General features: G+C 38.4%; 1 protein-coding gene across 3 annotated transcripts in view; it reads left to right on the forward strand.

Moving 5' to 3' along the window:
* The window catches only part of TMEM232 (transmembrane protein 232), a 2,425,444-nt gene that overhangs the window by 1,798,858 nt on the left and 608,837 nt on the right, over window positions 1-17,749 (forward strand). For all 3 annotated transcript variants that reach the window (XM_044064268.1, XM_044064269.1, XM_044064267.1), the window contains one exon: window positions 4,923-5,170. In XM_044064268.1, coding sequence (XP_043920203.1) covers window positions 4,923-5,170 — 248 coding nt within the window. The remainder of the gene's footprint in view (window positions 1-4,922; window positions 5,171-17,749) is intronic.

The raw sequence follows: 17,749 nt of genomic DNA on the forward strand, positions 1-17,749 counted from the left end.
TTTCTGCTGTGAGAAACATTTCTGCAGTTTGTTTCTACCTAGGTAGTGTTGGTATTTGTAGAATTGTCCATATTCAGGCTTGTGTTTGGTCCTAGTGTTTGTGGAGGCTGTGTGTCTGAGCACATTTTCAAGAACATTTGGTTTAGCCAAAGCCATTAGGCATTTCAGTGAGAGGGGATTTTTTATGGTCATTGGCTAAATGGGCTCACCTGGACTACAGCTTACAGTAAGCACCTCATTGGTTCTTTTGAGCTTTTTTATAAAGCTGTTTCAGGTTTCAACTTTCTGTTAACAAAGATGTTAATTTTTGAGTGTTTCTGCCATTTCACACTGAGCTAATTGAAGGAAGGACACCGAGCAATCTCAGATCTATAATATATATCATTAAGTATCCAGTTTGGTCTTAACTGGAAATTGTCCACTTTTATTAAGCATCCGTTTGGGTTGTTTGATTCTGATCTCCTGCAAGGAGAGTGTCATATAACTTATTTGTAGTTAAAAGCTTTCTTTAGAGGCTCCTTTATCTTTTTAAACCTTTCATTTAAAGGCTCACTGCTGCTTTTCTGCTGTGAGAAACATTTCTGCAGTTTGATTCCCACCCACCCTCCCTATTTGTATGCTGTTCTTATAGTTGGTAGCTTTGCAGTTGCCCGCCCCTACTGTAAATTTGACTTGGGGCACTTCTCCCAGTCTAGTGTTATTACCTCATTCTACCTAATACAGGGAGAACATTTGAGAAGGCCAACCCACTTAGTTTCTGCTCCTCCTTTCTCTCTTTCCACTTAAAAAAAATTCTATGCTTGTTTCCTGCCTTTACTGTGGGTAGTCTAGTCTGGATACAGATTTGCTGTATCCAGGACTGTTTGTGGTGCTTTTGAGTCCCCAATCCTTCTGTGTTGGAGGGAAGCCTTCTAGCTTAATTTTGTTCCTTAGAACTATCCATTTTTTTAGTTTCAGCACTCAAGTCTGTTTCTTTGAGCTCAGCACTTGTTCAGGACTCGTTGTAAGCACTATATAAGCTACAAATTACTACAGCAGTCAACTTTCCTCACTTGTCTAGAGGAAAACAGTTTTTAGTACTTAACTAATAAGCACATATCCAGGCATGTCTAAGGGTCAGCTCCCATTTTTTTCTTTTGTCTACCTGATGAATCTGGGCATCTTGGGGCAATGCAGCAATTACCTCATGTACACAGACAACCCTCTCCTCCTACTACCCAAGACTACAACCTGTGAGAGATGCACTTATATAGCCAAACTGGAAGCAAGGCTCTCTTTACCCAAGACTGGACTAGACAGTCAGGAGGAGAAGGTAAACACTTGCACCACACCACACTCATCACATAGTCCCTCAAAACCTACACCACCAAAACACACACATAGAAACACAAAACACACACTTACATTCGCGGAGGCTCTCAGTAGAAACCTGCCCAAGCAACAGGGACCTCCAAAACAGAAACACAAGCAACCTCCACCCCCCAACACAACCCAAATGACACATAGCCCACAAACTCAGTGTACCACTCAATCACAGCCCATAAAGCATTATAACGTACCCAACAGTTTAGTCAGCAGTACTGACACTTGCAAAATCGAACCAAGAACACCATCCAAAAGGCTTAGCAAAACTACTCTTTTAGTCTAAAAGAAAATCACAGTAAAACTACATAATAATTTTGCTCAACAATCATTAAGTATATACAACCTGGCAAAAAATGACAATTCTGTCCTTTCACATATGAAACAAACTATAATACATACTGTAAATGGTATGCATACTATATATATGCTGCTAACTCCCTTAATAAACCCAGTACACTGAACACATTAGTTGACATGGACAGTGTCACTATTACCCCTCACTTACAGCAATTCCTACCATTAGAATAAAAAGAAAAAAAAATAATTTTCAAAAAAACTTAAACTACCTTGCTTGCAGCTAGAATATGTCAAAATAACTGCAGAAGCTTTTGTGTACCCAGTACCTATATTGATAAATTGTTATTTCCATGAAGCTATAGTCTCCAAACTCTGGGAACAATCCTGCATTATTTTTTAACATAAAGGTGGCTAATCTATTCAACTAGCAAACTATAGACATATATCCATCATATTCTTTCCATGTAAAATACTTAGAAAATGTTTTTACCTATATTGTTAACTCACCTAGCAGACAACAAATTACTTTGCACAGCACAGCAGAGCATGCACCTAGGGCCAAGCCACAGCAGAGGAACAGCATTACTAGCTTTCATAAACTATATTCATGAAAGACATAATCAAGGTGAAATTGTTATATTCCTATTTTTAGACCGATCCCAAAGCATTTGATACAGTTTTGCATGTCATAATGTTACTTATACACAAGAAACTCTAATCAGTTGATCTAAAAGTTACTTTAAGTCACCTAAGACAGTATGTACACTGTTACCTCCTCGGCAAATAACAGTACATGTACCACAATGTTTAATAACAAGACCTTTACCCTTTAATATATTTATAAATAAAATGCATACAGCCTCTCACCCACAGAATCTAGTCCATTTTGCAGATAACTCAACACTAATATATGCAGCCTCTTTAATCAAACAGATCCAAGATGACCTACAGCATTCCATTACAAAAACTAAATACTGGCTAGAGCAATCTAAAGTACTCCTAAATACAAATAAAATTGAACTGATGGCATTTTGACCTCTAAATCAGCTGCCAAAATACTGCAATTCTACTTAAACATATTGGATTGGAAAGGTGGCCTAATGGTTAAGGTATTTGCCTTACAAACACAAGGTGCAGGGTTTGAGTCTCACAAGGGATAATTGGCTAGGCTTAAAATGTCTCACAGGAGCAGTTAGCTTAGTACTAATCTATAAACCTATGTCGGTCAATAATACTAAAACTGAGCTCATGCAAAATACAAAATGATTGGAAATAATAATTGATCCTAGATTAAAATTTGATCAGCATATCTAATATGCAGCTCAAAAAACAACTATAAACTATATAGTGCCAAACCACTTCCATCAGAGCACTCCTATATGAATTTTCAGTTTAGACTAACCTATGTTCCTCTCAGCTTCTCAAACAAGTATAAATGTATAATGAAACTGCAAAGTTTGCAAGCAACCAGATTAAGCAAACATATTGCTGTCTTGCATTACTGTTCCTGAACTGGCTGGAGCTGCCTAATCTATTAGCATACACTCACAGGAAGTCTGCTTATTGCATCCTCAAAAGCCCAGCCAGATGCCTTGCCACTAGCCAGTTGTTAAACCTGGCGCACACCCTACAGAGATTTGTGCTCACGGAATCAACACTTAGTGCTCACTCAGTAATCTAAAAAATGGCGACTGCTCATGCTCTGAATATAGTGTTAAACGGTGGCACAATGCCCCGACCAATATCAAAAACATCACAACTTATTTACAGTTTAAAATCTCATTGCAAACATACTTATCAATAAAATTATCCTGCACTTTACTAATCCCCCTTCTTATTCTAGTCTGATTCTATCTATAATTTAAAATGTCAGTGCAATCATACCTATTAACAAAACAGTTTGCCCTTGTACCTTCCCTGTTACTAAGTCCTCTCCTTATGCAGCCAAATCAAGCAGTTATAAAATCCAAACATTTTATCCTCCTGTTTACAGATCTCAAGTGAGTAACTGGATAATATTCACATTTGCCATCTACTGTCTATGTACTAAAAGTACAATGTCAGTACATACATATACTGCAAAATAATGCTTAGTGTTCTACATATGTGTGTGACTGTAGCATGCTGCAAATATTACAAAGTGTACTCAACGTGGAGATCACTTGTTAAATTATATATACTTAAATAATATACAGTATATTTTTTTCTGTTAGCTCATGCTCTCTGCCTGTACAATTATATGTAATGAAGACCTTTTCTCTCCAGGCCTCCGCTGAAAAGGGGGTTTGCTCAGTCTAACTTTTTCTGATAATCAAAGGTAAATAAATATGTTTCACTGAAACACTGAAAGCTTTGACTTTATTTCTGTTATTCATTAGACCAGAAAGTAGACCTGTATGCAAAACAATATATAGTATCATAAAATACTTTAGCCCAGAAGGGATGGAACCATTGTAAATATTGTCCTCCTTCGCCCTCGTGACCAAACCACGCCGACCGTGGGTAAATCCAGCATTATCCACACCACATCCAGCTATGGGTTATTGCTATATACTGAACTTGTTTCAACATAGGCAGCAAATGCAGTTATCCAATGAGTGCTGAAATAATGTACAAAAGAATAAGCACTGGATATGAGAATGGGATTAGAAACAGTCACAGCACTGTGTCTCTTTAGAGATTCCTTAACTGTATTTGCACTGCTCCCTTTCCAGAAATGAAAAAAGGCTCATGCAGAAAACAATTATGTTGCTGTAGTAGTTTAGAATCATGAGAGCCTGTCATTACTGCTGTCATGAGTCCTCTTAATGGTTCAGCACTTTTATATAATGCTTATTTGCTTCAAGTTTCCAGTATTTCCAAATATTTTGCAACTAACCTTAAGGAAATTTTAGTTTCCATTTAGCTATATTTAGACGTCATGGATACATTTCAGATCTGGAAGCTAATCTGAGCAAAGCAGCAAAGGCTATGAATGCAGAGGCTGAACTGACAGAATTCTATCATACTGCTGTTTGAATGAAGTTTTATCTTCAGGGCATTTCTCTGCATGCAGATGGATCCTTGAAGTGCAAACATAGAAAGATCCCTGAGGAGAAACATTTTCCCTGGTATTGGTAGACTATGACAACGTTAAGTGAGCTTTAAAATAAACTAAACAGCAAAATAAATTCCATTGCAGAAGTTTTATGATTTTTTTATAATCTTTGTTTATTACTCAAGTAATTTAATGCGGTGTTCTTGTGCTTTTTTTTCCATAGGTTGAGATAAATGGTCCGACAAATCCTTTCATTAATGAGAGTGTAAAAGCGCCACCGGTTTTAAGGATCTCAGCTGTAGCACAGCATGTGGGCCAAAGAATTGCCAGCAGATTAGCTCAGTTCTACTTACCACCTGCTATTCCTTACATCCCCCTACCCAAAACTCAGAAAGAAAAGAGACCTGCACCTAAGATTCCAGTTCTAAAGAAGCATGTTTCAAAAAACAAAGCTACACATCTATCACCAAGGTACTTTATTTCATTTTTTTAACTTACTTCTGATTTTGCTGCTGGAGAAGCTATAGGAATTTGACCAAAAAAGCAGGTAAAAAGCAGTAATTTTCTGTTTTCTGAGTTGTAAGATGTGACCTAAAAAAAAAAAAAACTTTGAAGAAAAAAAGTGTGTAAACTCAAAATAAATTTCAAATGCATTTATTACACATTTTCATTGAAAATTCAATATAAAATGCATATAAAATAATTGTTTTTTGTTTAACTCAGAGCTAAAGAAATGGATTTTAAAGTGAAGAAAGATATTGTGGCTTGTTTATTTTCCCTGCTATATGGTTTTCTCTGTGGGTTTATAAACTGAAATTTTTGCTTTCCTTTCTAAACTAACTCCGCTTACACTTGTATCTCCTCCCCACACACCTTCTGTCTGCATTTTCACTTCTTTTTCTTCCACATTTTGCCACTGAAATAGTCCTAAGCTGTTGACATATACTTGCCCTTTAGAATATTAATAACTTGTGTTTTCAGCTATTTTGTGATCCTTTTGCCAACGTTCTTAGGTTACCTTTGTAATCTTTCTCTACATGCATATAATGATCCTATTGCACTTGATGTTACTATACACAGCACATGCTTAATATAACAGCCATGAAATATACAGTCCATGATTTATTTATTTTTTATTTATTTATTCTTACAGATTCCACTCACATGCTATATGACTCTTAGCTTGCCATTTAAACACTATACTTTTGTTATACTATAAACAAACAGGCCTGTGTGGCTTGAGCACTCTAACTATTTGACAAAATAATTATCTGCCAGTTTTGTGTAGAGGATTCATTCTTGTACAGTTTAGCAGAGGAGATTATTGTCTGAAAGTTTAGTGCAGAGGATTAGGGCTATGAGTTGCTAAGAAGTTTTAGACTTTTTCTTGGGTTTAATTCACTTAATCTCTATTTACCTACTAGGTGACTGTGACTGAGTCCGTTAATCAGGCAAGGCTTCTTGCTTGCCTTTGAAAGGCGACAGTTTACCTAGTGGGCTAACCTGGTGTCGCTCATCCCTCTCTAACATAGATGACAAGCAGGCGGGGTATTTCGTTTAGATGCTTTAATACATAGAAATACATTAGGATCGATAGCAGCATCATAAAATATAAACAAACTAGTTAACAGACAGACCTTGCATACATGCCTGTTACATCTCAACAGCTTACTATAAAATGGCAGTCAGACTCGCACGTGCTCATTATTTATACACTTGTGCAAGCCCTATGTTAGCTTCTTAAATATACATACACACATTGACCTACACCTGGTTAACAAATAAGTAAAAAGAAAGTTGAAATAAACTTGATATTAAAACATGCATCTCGACAGTGGATGATGATAACCCAGCTTTAACTTCATTTCATTTATTTATTTAAAAAGAAAACAGGTAAGTTGACAACTACAAAACCCTTTTCCAGATACAGACTAGGCCATAGGCAAGAATAAACAAAAATAAAGCAAGTATTTATACATTAATGGTATGTGCAGAAAACAGTCTTGTTGTATACATAAGTGAGGATGGTCTGTGATATGTAAAGTTATTACATGCATTACCTGTTAAGCTTGGTACAGCAGCAGATCATCACTGAAATATTGCAGTAAGAAGTCAGGCGTATAGTCTGAGCAATTAATTCTTCTTAAGCAACTAATCTGCATTTTAATCTAAGATTTTCTTCAAAGCCGTTAGAAGTATATACCAAGGAAACAATTCAGAGAATATAACAGCATGCATAACAAATTCACAATTTAATCAATGTTTTCCAAGAGTGCTAATAAAGTATATTGAATAAGACAGTAGATCAGAGAACAAAACTGTCAGAAAGAAGCTAGATTTGATATTAGCAAGAAGCAATACAGATTATAATTATGCTTTATTAAAGGAAAACTCCACCTTAGAACTCAAAATATATATTTTTTCATTGTAACTTTGTTTTTCAGCTATTTTAATGCCTCAAAATCACTCCAAGTGCTTCTTTTACAATTTTAATGTGTTTCTTTCAAAATGGTGGATGATGGGGCTTGCCTTGGTAACGTGATCTTGTTTTCTTGCTTTCATTCCTTCTTCCCAGAATACATTTCAAGTCCTCTTTATATGACTCATGCTAGACATAAGGAAGTGGTGCTGTTTTATCATACCATTAAGATTGAATGGCAGGACTGTGAAGCACTGTCATCTAAACACACCTTCTATAACAGAGCTGCTTCTATGTTTACCTGACTGAGCCTCATTAATTAGTATCTGTCAGAGCTTGTTCTATACTATAAATAGTTGTAAGCTACTAGCAGCAAAAGAAAGTAGATAAAAACAGGGTTTTGTAAGAGGAGTCTTTTGTAGTCCTAATAGATTTGACAAACCCTCCCCCACAGTTTCATGCTGAGGTGTGAAAAGTCTCACTGCAGTAAATGATCCTTGCAGTATGTTTACAAGTGACAAGTAGTAGGACTCTAAACTTAGTGTGTCTGCTACTTCCTAGTGCCTTCAGTGGAAGGATTTTTCTCTTTCGTGAATGATGCAGACTTAAAATGTGCTTTACTAGTTCCTCAATTATTTCTGTCATGTTCACCCTCCTTTTTTCTATTTCATTTTTATTTATACTTTGGTAACCAGGAAAGTGAATTGGTCCCAGGACCCTTTTCAGCCACAACTTAGGCTACATTGGCAAAGATAATAACAATTATTAAATGCACTTAGTAATACAAAGAAAAAAAATACTGACATAAATACAATGACCAAGATTTCATGTGCAACACATAGCCAATGTGTTGCAGTGACCAAGTAAATCATTGAGCAACATTTACTAGAATGTATACATTAATAATACTTAACTATACTATGTTGTTTATTATAAATAATTCATTGTATGCACATGTTGCACATACAAACACACACACATGCATATATATATATATATATATATATATATATATATATATATATGGGTCTACTTCTATTCGCTGACAGCCCATTTCACTGAAACCCATTTTGTTGACAGCTCATTTCATTGACAAAAGTATTCAAGGCAAAAACCTGGGTTTTGCCCCCTCCCCACTGTTGTGCAACTGTGGAGTTGTTATATATAGTTGGGGTGTGGGCGCAGCCCCAGCTAGAATGTTTGTCAATGAAATGAGCTGTCAACGAAATGGGTTTCAGTGAAATGGGCTGTCAGCGAATAGAAGTAGACCCATATATATATATATATATATATATATATATATATATATTATAGATATATTATGTGTGTATGTGTTTCTGTATATGTGTATGTGTGTAAAGTACATGTGTACAAAAGCATATGAGTTTGTGTGTGTGTGTGTGTGTGTGTGTGTGTGTGTGTGTGTGTGTGTGTGTGTGTGTGTGTGTGTGTGTGTGTGTGTGTGTTTGTGTGTGTGTTTGTATAAAGTACATTTGCACAAAAGCATATGAGTATGGGTGTGTGTGTATGCATTTAAACACAGTTAAGTACTTTTGATTTCGTTTTCTTAGTGTTTTTAATGCAAGGGCACATAGTAAATGTATGTTGAAGTAAATTTAGCAGTATATTTTGGTTGCACTCTAACAATGTAAGGACTGACTGAAAGTCAGTGGGAATCTCTTACAGTGGATCTGCCTGTACCAGATATGCACCCCCCCAGGAATGATGTCACAAAAACACATAAAATACCTTTTTATGAACAGTATCAGTGCACCTAGTTGATAGAGTTGCCACCTGACTCTCTCTGTGCAGTTTTGGCCTGTGTGTGTCGGGCGGGGGGATACGGGCTTGAAAATGATAAATGCATTGATGTTTTACAAGAAAAAAAATATTTTCTGACTTTTCTTTAAATGTCACAGAAATCTTTGATACTACATTTAAGTTATCTTAACATATAAACTATTATATATATAACATTTAAAGCCTAGCATCTCAATACTGTGTTGCTGCTTATATAAATTTGTCAGAAGAGTTGAGAATTGCCTTTAAACCCCTGAATGATCTAATTGCTTTGTTTCGCTATGAAAGGGGAGTGTTAAGTTTTCTTCCCCCTGCAATAAAAACAGTGGAAAACAGTTCCACAGCTTTCTGTCTTTTTTTTTAATATCAGCTGCTGTGTTCCTGACATTAGCAGGATTAATTACGCATGTAAGATTGACAGCAGTACCTGACAGGGTAAACTACAGATTTAACTGTGTCTATGATATGTCATGCAGATGGAGATTAATTTTTCTGCAAAGAATGTGAGAAGTTGAGTTGAGAAGGAAATACAAGTTTTAAAAAGTACAAGCAGGTTCCTGCTACCTACACAATGCTGGAACCATATTTTAGGGAGAAAAGAAATCGAATGATTGAGTTAAACTGTATGAGAAGGTGGAGTTTTCTTTTAATGAACCTAATTAATTTGGTGTAACATCAGATTTTGTAAAAAAAAGAGAGCAGACTGCAGTTTTGCCTATTTAAAATTCTTTAAGGGGCTTAGGTTTACCTAAAGATTATGGGTGGAATTCATAAAGGTTGCCACCTTTTTAAATTCAGAGACAGCCCTAACATGGTGCTGTTGTACAAAGACATGCAGCACCAGATAGGGCTGTCTCAGTAACCATACTTGTAAAAGAAAACACAAAGATCAGTGCATGTAAGGTTCAAGCAAGGCACCCTTTATTACTTTCAGCAAGGAGACAAAGCATGTAGATACAAGGTTTGTCTGATTTTCCATAGTTCAGCATGCTGTTTTTATACAGTTCTCTGCACGTATACAGGAAGATGTTATTAGATTTACTGCTGACATGGTCAGATAATTACTGTCTTGCAATAACATGTTTGAGAAAAACAACCTGGCCTTGGGCTTATTTTTAGCCGTCATAATTCTTCAACTATCCAGTTCTGATATGATACATCTGCCTAGGTTCAAGGTACAACCCTGGCCTCAATACACATTTTGCTAACTATGGTAGACTTTCAGGCATCAATTGTTCTCTTATCAGAGCTTTCAGCAGCTGCACATATTTACACAGAATAAGCAGAATAAATGTATTAACTCTTTTTAACCCTTAGTACACTATGCCTGCACATTGCAGTTATACATTTTCCTAACATTTCCTCCCTTTTATTACTTTATTGTACCTTTAAAACAAGCATAAACAGTTCTTCTTCCCTTAACCATTTCCTATTTAGGACTTGCAGTTAGAGAGTCATTCAGTTCAAGCTTAAAAAAGCATTTTTTATGCTTTGATCAATTCTTTGAATTCAACATTCTGATATAAAGTCTTTGAAACTGAAGCGTCTATGATATTCTTAATTAGTCCTTTCATACAGGGGATGCAGCAGCATCCACATACCATCAGTAAGGCTGCCCCTACACAGATGGCAATCAGAATGTTCATCAGGATGCTGCCCCAACCCCCTAACCATTTCTGGAAAAAGTCCGTCAATGGATTTGGTCCTGGTTTGGTCATAGCCGACACTTGCTGAATTATTTCAAGCTGGTTGTCTATCTCGTGTTTATTGTCAGGAATAAACGAACAGCACTCCTCCTGGATTAAAGCACACATACCTCCTTTCGCCACTAGGGTGAAGTCGAGAGCCATGTGATTTTGAAGCACTACTGTCCTCATAGCGGTCAGTTCATTGGTCACCAATTCTAGGGTGGAAAAGGTGGCATTGCTTAGAGTCTCAAGTAGCTTGGACAATTTTCTCAATTCCCAAATCGATTTTGCTGCTCCATATGCTGGTAGGATACCAGCCCATGATATGACATCATCACCCAAGTCCATGTGTGACAGTCCTTTGTTGCTGACATGAGCCAAATCATGATGATATATCCAGGATGCATCAACTTGTCCCACCGGATTGGCAGGCTTTTTGGTTTCTCGAACATTCCGAATTTTCCCTTGAGGTAAAATTGCCGTGTGTTGTATTGCCAGAACCAGGTAGACCAGAAAGAAGCTACCGGACCAATTTTCTAGTAGCCATTTATATGCTTTTCTTCCACACACAAAATAACAGTTTTTTACGGCAGTAATATTAATGACTTAGAGTCCACTTACGTGCAATGCATGAAACATTTTGAAGTAGATCTTGTATTTAGTCTGATTATCTGATGTCCAGGAATCTATAACTGAAAGGTTTGTTGCATATCTAGAATCATAGATCAGGGTGGCGTTACAGTTGTTATATCCTACCGATACAGTTTCGTTTTTCCAAAAACACAGAGTGCCATTTCGTCGTCTGAACAATTGTAGAGCCACCCTGTCTTTTGAAGTAACGTTTGTTGTCTCATTTAATAAATCTCTCACACTCTCACTGGCATTTTGGGGTACTGAATCCAGCAGTAACCCCCCATGTGCTGTCGGCAAAGCTGTGCAGATGCAGCAATCTGAAACATTGAAAGTTTTTGCATACATGTACTTGATTGCCTGGTAGATATTAAATGCTGGATGCCATGTTGCATGTTTTCTTAGTTCTACTTGTGTAGCAGAGAAGAGAAATGGCCATAACAAAAAGATTACTGTTACCATGATGGTCAATAGGATGGTCATGCAATATTTCTATGGAAATGGTTGTTCCACATTTCTGTCTTCTCCGGTTCTTCCGAAAGGATGTATTTTGATCTTTCTTGATTCAGTCATTTTCACATAGGACACGCGATCTTACTCTCTGCCTTATAGGACCTTAGCACTGATGATTGCTTCACTGGGTTTGAGACGGATCAGTTCCTATTGATCTGACCCCCCTTTATAGCCAGACTTTTGTGGTTAGGGTCCCGATGGAGAGGTAAGGTCTTTGTCCAGTTCGAAGTTTCTCACCAACTTGTCAGATGTATCCACGAAGCTCGCTTTGCTATCTTGACTGCAGTAGGTGTTGAGAGAAGTACTTGGTAGGGACCTTCCCACTTTGGTGATGCCCAATTCTTTCGCTTCACATTTTAATCCACACCCAGTCCCCTGGCGTCACTGTCACTTCCGATATCTCGGCTTGTTTCTGACCTGAAACAGAATTAAACTGCAACAGATGTTTAGAACTCAACAACTTTTTCATATATTCAGCTAGTGTAAAATCAGCTTCCTGGTCTGATGACATGAAAGGTTTCCACTGGGGTGTGTAATAAGCCCTTTCATACAGCTTTCCAAAGGGAGTCAGTCCTTTTGCTGTAGGGACAGTTCTCATGTTCAACAGTGCCAGGGGCAAACAGTACAGCCAGGTTTTCCCTGTCTCAGCTATCAATTTCCTCAGTTTGCTTTTTAGTATGCCATTATGCCTTTCTACCAGCCCTGCAGACTGCAGATGATATGCACAATGATTTTTTAGAGAAATACCAAAAAACTTACTCAGCTGCTGTATGGTTTGATTTACAAAGTGTGTACCATTGTCACTATAGATTCTCTCCGGGATGCCGAACCTAGGAATAATTTCCTTAACAAGTAGTTTTACTACCGTAGCTGCATCTGGATTTTTGGTTGGAAAAGCTTCCATCCACCTGGAGAACATATCTATAATGACAAGGCAATACTTCTTGTTTTCACATTTGTTTAGTTCTATGAAATCTATACAGATAGTAAGAAATGGATATGGTGGTGTGGGAAAACTCCCCTGCTTAGGCTTTATCGCCCCTTGTGCATGATGTTTGTTACAAATCTGGCACATCAAACAACATTTTTTAGAATAGTTTGTAAATCCATAAGTTGTGAACACCTGGTTCACCAGCTGTATCATCCCCCCTGTTGAGACATGGCACTGCCCATGCCTCAACAATGCCGCATAATGGAACAAATTAGAGGGTAATATTGGTTTTCCCTCTTTAGAGATGTAGAGCCCCTTTTTGAGGATTGCTCCTCGTTTTTTCCATCGCTGTTTTTCTGCTTGCGTAGTGAGTGTCTGCATTCTTTTCAACATATCTAAATTCAGAGTTTGAGAGGGTTGTAATTCCTCATTTAAAAGAAATGCCTCTGTAGCTGCTTGTTTTGCAGCTGTATCAGCTCTTGCATTGCCTTTTGAAATCTTATCTTGTTGCTTAGTGTGAGCTGCGCATTTGCAAATGGCCACCTTCTGAGGTAACTGAATAGATTCTAAAAGATCTAAAATAAACTGCGCATGATTTATAGGTTTGCCAGTAGATGTTATCATTCCTCGGTTCTTCCACTGATTTGCAAACACATGTACAGTAGAGAAGGTGTACTGGCTATCAGTAAAAATGTTTACACTTTTACCCCTTGCTAAGGTACATGCCCGTGTTAGGGCAATCAAGTTTGCTGCCTGTGCAGATAAATGGTGCGGTAAGGATTTTGCTTCTATTACTTCAGTATCAGAGACTACTGCATATCCTACCAGGTTCTGTCCTGCAGGGCCCCTTTTGCACAAGCCATCCACATAGTATGTCACCTCGGCATTATCCAAGGGGACATCTGTGAGATCTTTTTTAGGTACTGTCTTTTGCTCAATTACCTGCAGGCAGTGGTGCGGTGTGCCATCTGCAGGGGTTGGGAGCAGAGTAGAAGGTTGTGCATCGTTGAATTGTCATATGAGGTTGGCTCAACAATATAGTCATGCAGGAGAGATGCCTGGCAGGGGAAAGATGTGCCACCTTTTCTTGTAACAAGATAATTGCGACTGCATGGGGTAACCTCAAGATGAGAGGGTGAAACAAGACTACTGAGGCCAAAGCCTGCACTGCCATCACTGCCGCAACTACTGCCTGTACACAGTGGGGTAAGGCCCATGCCATCGGGTCCAATTGTGATGAATAGTAAGCAATGGGACGTTGCTTATCCCCATGTTGTTGTGTTAGTACTGATGTCTTATAACCCTGCTTGCAATCTACAGTCTGGAAAAAACGTTTATGATAATTTGACAATCCCAGAACTAGAGAGGATGCTATCAATTGTTTCAATTTACAAAAAGCAAATTCTGCCTCTGATGTCCATTGTAACAAATCCTGCACTGCCATTGGTGTCTTATATATGAGGTCAGTTAAGGGTGCAGATTCCAAGGCATAGTTTGGAATCCAGCTCTGACAGAAATTTGTTTCCAAGAAGGACATTATTTCCTTCTTGGTGGTAGGCTTTGGTGCCTGCAAGATTGCCACTTTTCTGTCCTCATCTAAAGTTTTACCTCCCTTGGATATTACATATCCCAAGTACTTTACCTGCCTTTTCCACAGCTGCAGTTTGTCCTTGTTTACATTATGTCGCTCAGCAGCTAAAAATCGTAGAAGTGTTACAGTATCTTCCCTACAATTCTGCAGGGTGGGGGCCACTAACAAAATGTCATCAACATAAAGTAAGACCTGACTACCCTTTGGCGGACTAAACCTTGCCAAGTTGCTTGACATTTCTTGTGAGAATATTGTAGGGCACTCACAATATCCCTGTGTCAGCCGCATGTATGTGTATCTTTTTCCCTGAAATGTGAATGCAAACCAATACTGGCTATCTGGGTGTATTGGTATTGAAAAGAATGCATTACTGATATCTACCACAGAAAAATACTTATGCTCAGGTTTTAAATAATTTAACAGGGTGTGTGGATTTGGCACTATAGGTGCCCTTGGTATTACTGCATCATTTATAGCTTGTAAATCCTGGACCATACGCCACTTTTCATTGGCTTTTTTAACTGGAAATAAAGGTGTATTACACGGGGAATCGGGAGATTCCACTAGCACCCCTCCCTTAAGTAATGCTGCTATGATAGGTTTTATTCCTGCCTCTGCATCTTTTCTTAAGGGATGCTGTCTTTTTTGTGGTCTAAATGCTGACTTTGGTGTGATACTAACTGGTCCTTCCGTACGGATAAGTCCTACATCTGATTTCCCTGTTGACCAGAGGGTCTCTGGTATACCCTGCAAGGCGTTTTTTTCTTCCGTCAACAGGAGTATCCATCAGCTGTCTTCACGAGACTGCAAATGTACAGCTGGGTTAGCTTGAGTTACCCAATTCAATTTTTGTACTTGTATTCCCTGTCCTGACAGTTCCAGTTCTGTTTGCTTTTCCCATCTCGTGGCTTTCTCCCCTAAGTCTGCCCACTTTATAATTTTATTCTTGGTCAAGCTAACGTGGTAATCGATTAGATTTATAAAGTGTCAAAAACTCCTGGGGCAGCGAACAGCTGGCTACACTATTCCCTTCTGCGTCCCAGTACATATTTCGCAGTACTAATCTAGTTGTATGATGTTTAAATAATTCTTTTTTGTATTCCTTATCAGATCCTGGAGTGTTGCAAAAATACAGGGTACAATGCAGCAGGTGCTGTTTATCAATGTCGTGGGAGGGAAACTTACTGACGGCTACATTCATCAGTTCCTTGGTCATAGTCCCTGGACCAGTCGTAACCAGGTCCTGACTGTACCAATAAAACATTTCACCCCCCCGATTGCACCACAAAGGTGTCAGTTCATCGCTGTGCTTTCATAACCTGAATGGTCGGGACCACCGCTATGCCAAATAGCTGCATGAGATCCCTGCCCAAGAGATTCACTGGGCATTTTGCAGAAACTACAATCTTACTTTTCTGTGTCAGTCCTGAAACAGGATCAGTTATTGTGATATTACGGGAGAGGAGCTCACAATATAGCTGCCCATTAGCTGCTTTGACCAATATGTAATCAGGTGACTCCGAGTTTTCTGGCAATTTGGAGGGATGTATTATGGTTCGAGATGCCCCTGAGTCACACAAAAATTTGACTTCTTTGCCTTCCACCAAAAGTGTAACTTCTGGTTTCATGTCTGCTAAGTAGAGCTCCAAGCTCAATAAAGCTAAATCCAGTACTTCATTTTTTTCGTTTACACCGTCATTAATTTCCTGCACTTCCTCCACTTCCCTTATCACATTCTCATTTCTCCTTTCTCTACTGGCCCCTTCTAGTGATTCCTGACTATCATATAGTCAGTCCTCATCTTCTTTGTCTTCCGTTGTTGCCTTCTTATTTTTCCTGCAATCCCTTGCTAAATGTCCCTTGTTACCACATTTAAAACATTCACCCCTTTTCTTGCGTCCTTCAAAGTCTTCTGATCGTTGATCAGACTGCCTACCTTCCTGTACATTCTTTCTGCCTTTTTTTCCGGGGTGTACTACATAAACTTCTGCTCCGTCCTCTACAGAAAATACTTGAGCCTTCTTTTTCTTTTTGCAATTAAAATGCCTTTCAGCATGCCTAGCATATTCAAGTAGTGATTGTAACTTACTAGTTCGATGGTCAGCCATATGTTTTGTAATAAAACTGCTTATAGGCGGATTACTGTCTATTAAAAATGCATTTTTCAACTGCTGTTTATATGGGGAATCTTGTTTTTGATCTTCGGGGACCTGCATTCCACAGTGGTTGTTAAAACACTCCAACAGCCTAGCGAAATATTGGTCAACTGTCTCACCCTCCTGTTGGATGCATTGATTAATGCACGTCCAGTCTGCCCTAGGTTTCCATTTTTCAGAGATGCGGTCTGTGAGTCCTTTTACTTTAGCATCCAAATCTGCACTGCGATGAGGAAGGGGTTTTTGTTCAGCATCACGAGGATTCCAGTTGCCACAAATCATGTACCAATCTGGCCCTACAATTTGTCAAATTACCATTTCTATTTCTTCCTCGTTTAAATGATAACTTAGCCTCATTCCTTGTAAATCATGTGAGAATTTTCTGAAATTAACTTTTGGATGGGGAATCCCTTTTGTAACTTTCCGGATATTTTCCGGAGTCCAGGGTCTATACACTAAGATGGTCGGATCCTGATTATCCTGCCCTGCCTGTGGGTTTGGTACTTCTATGAGTGGACATATCTCCTCTTCTACTTCTCTCGCAGGTTGTGTGTCCTTAGATATCTGCCATAACCCAGGATTTCCCTCTTGATTACCTGTTTCTGTTCGGGACCTAGTTTTAATGGGATCCCTGATTTTACTTAATTTTAGTTTTATAGCATTCCTATTTTCAGTGAGCACAGGATATAGTGGGGGTGGGTCAACCTGTCCACTCGCTCCATACTCTGGTAAGGGAGGGGGAGGCGGAGGTGCCGATGCTATTACCAAGTTATTATCCTCCCTATCTAAAAACATTGCCTTTGAATCCCTGTTCTTTTGGTCCCTACGGTTTGCTTCTTCCAGCCACTTGTGTGCCTGGGGGATTCCTAACCGTCGTTGCTTTTTCACCTGACCTTTAGAATCAGTTTTAAGTTGTTTGATAAGTTTGATGAGTGAGGATTTCTCTAATTTTCAGTCAAATTCGTATTTAATAACCCAGTTTGAAAAGTATCTAACATTGTCTGCGCGCTGTGACTGCATATATTTTGCATCTTCCGTTAACGGTGGGTTTCAGAGTGTTTTTGCACAATTATTACCCATTTTCTTTTACCTTTTAATTGTTACGTAACTTCACCTTGAGTCCCTAGTTTTAACGTGTACCACGGATTTTGTTATAGTCTCTTCAGAATGACTGCCTAAAGTCTACTACTCTGTTTCACCTGATCTACGACAAGACTGTACCTTTTTTTATCCCTGACTGTAAGAAAAATACAATTTGACAAAAACAATTCATATCTAGTCCCTGATCTTGAAACAGAAAAAGTAGATTCACCTTACCTGAG

The sequence above is a fragment of the Protopterus annectens genome, chromosome 2.part2 (genome assembly GCF_019279795.1).
Source record: "Protopterus annectens isolate FY-2018-M chromosome 2.part2, PAN1.0, whole genome shotgun sequence".
Taxonomy (NCBI): Eukaryota; Metazoa; Chordata; order Ceratodontiformes; family Protopteridae; genus Protopterus; species Protopterus annectens.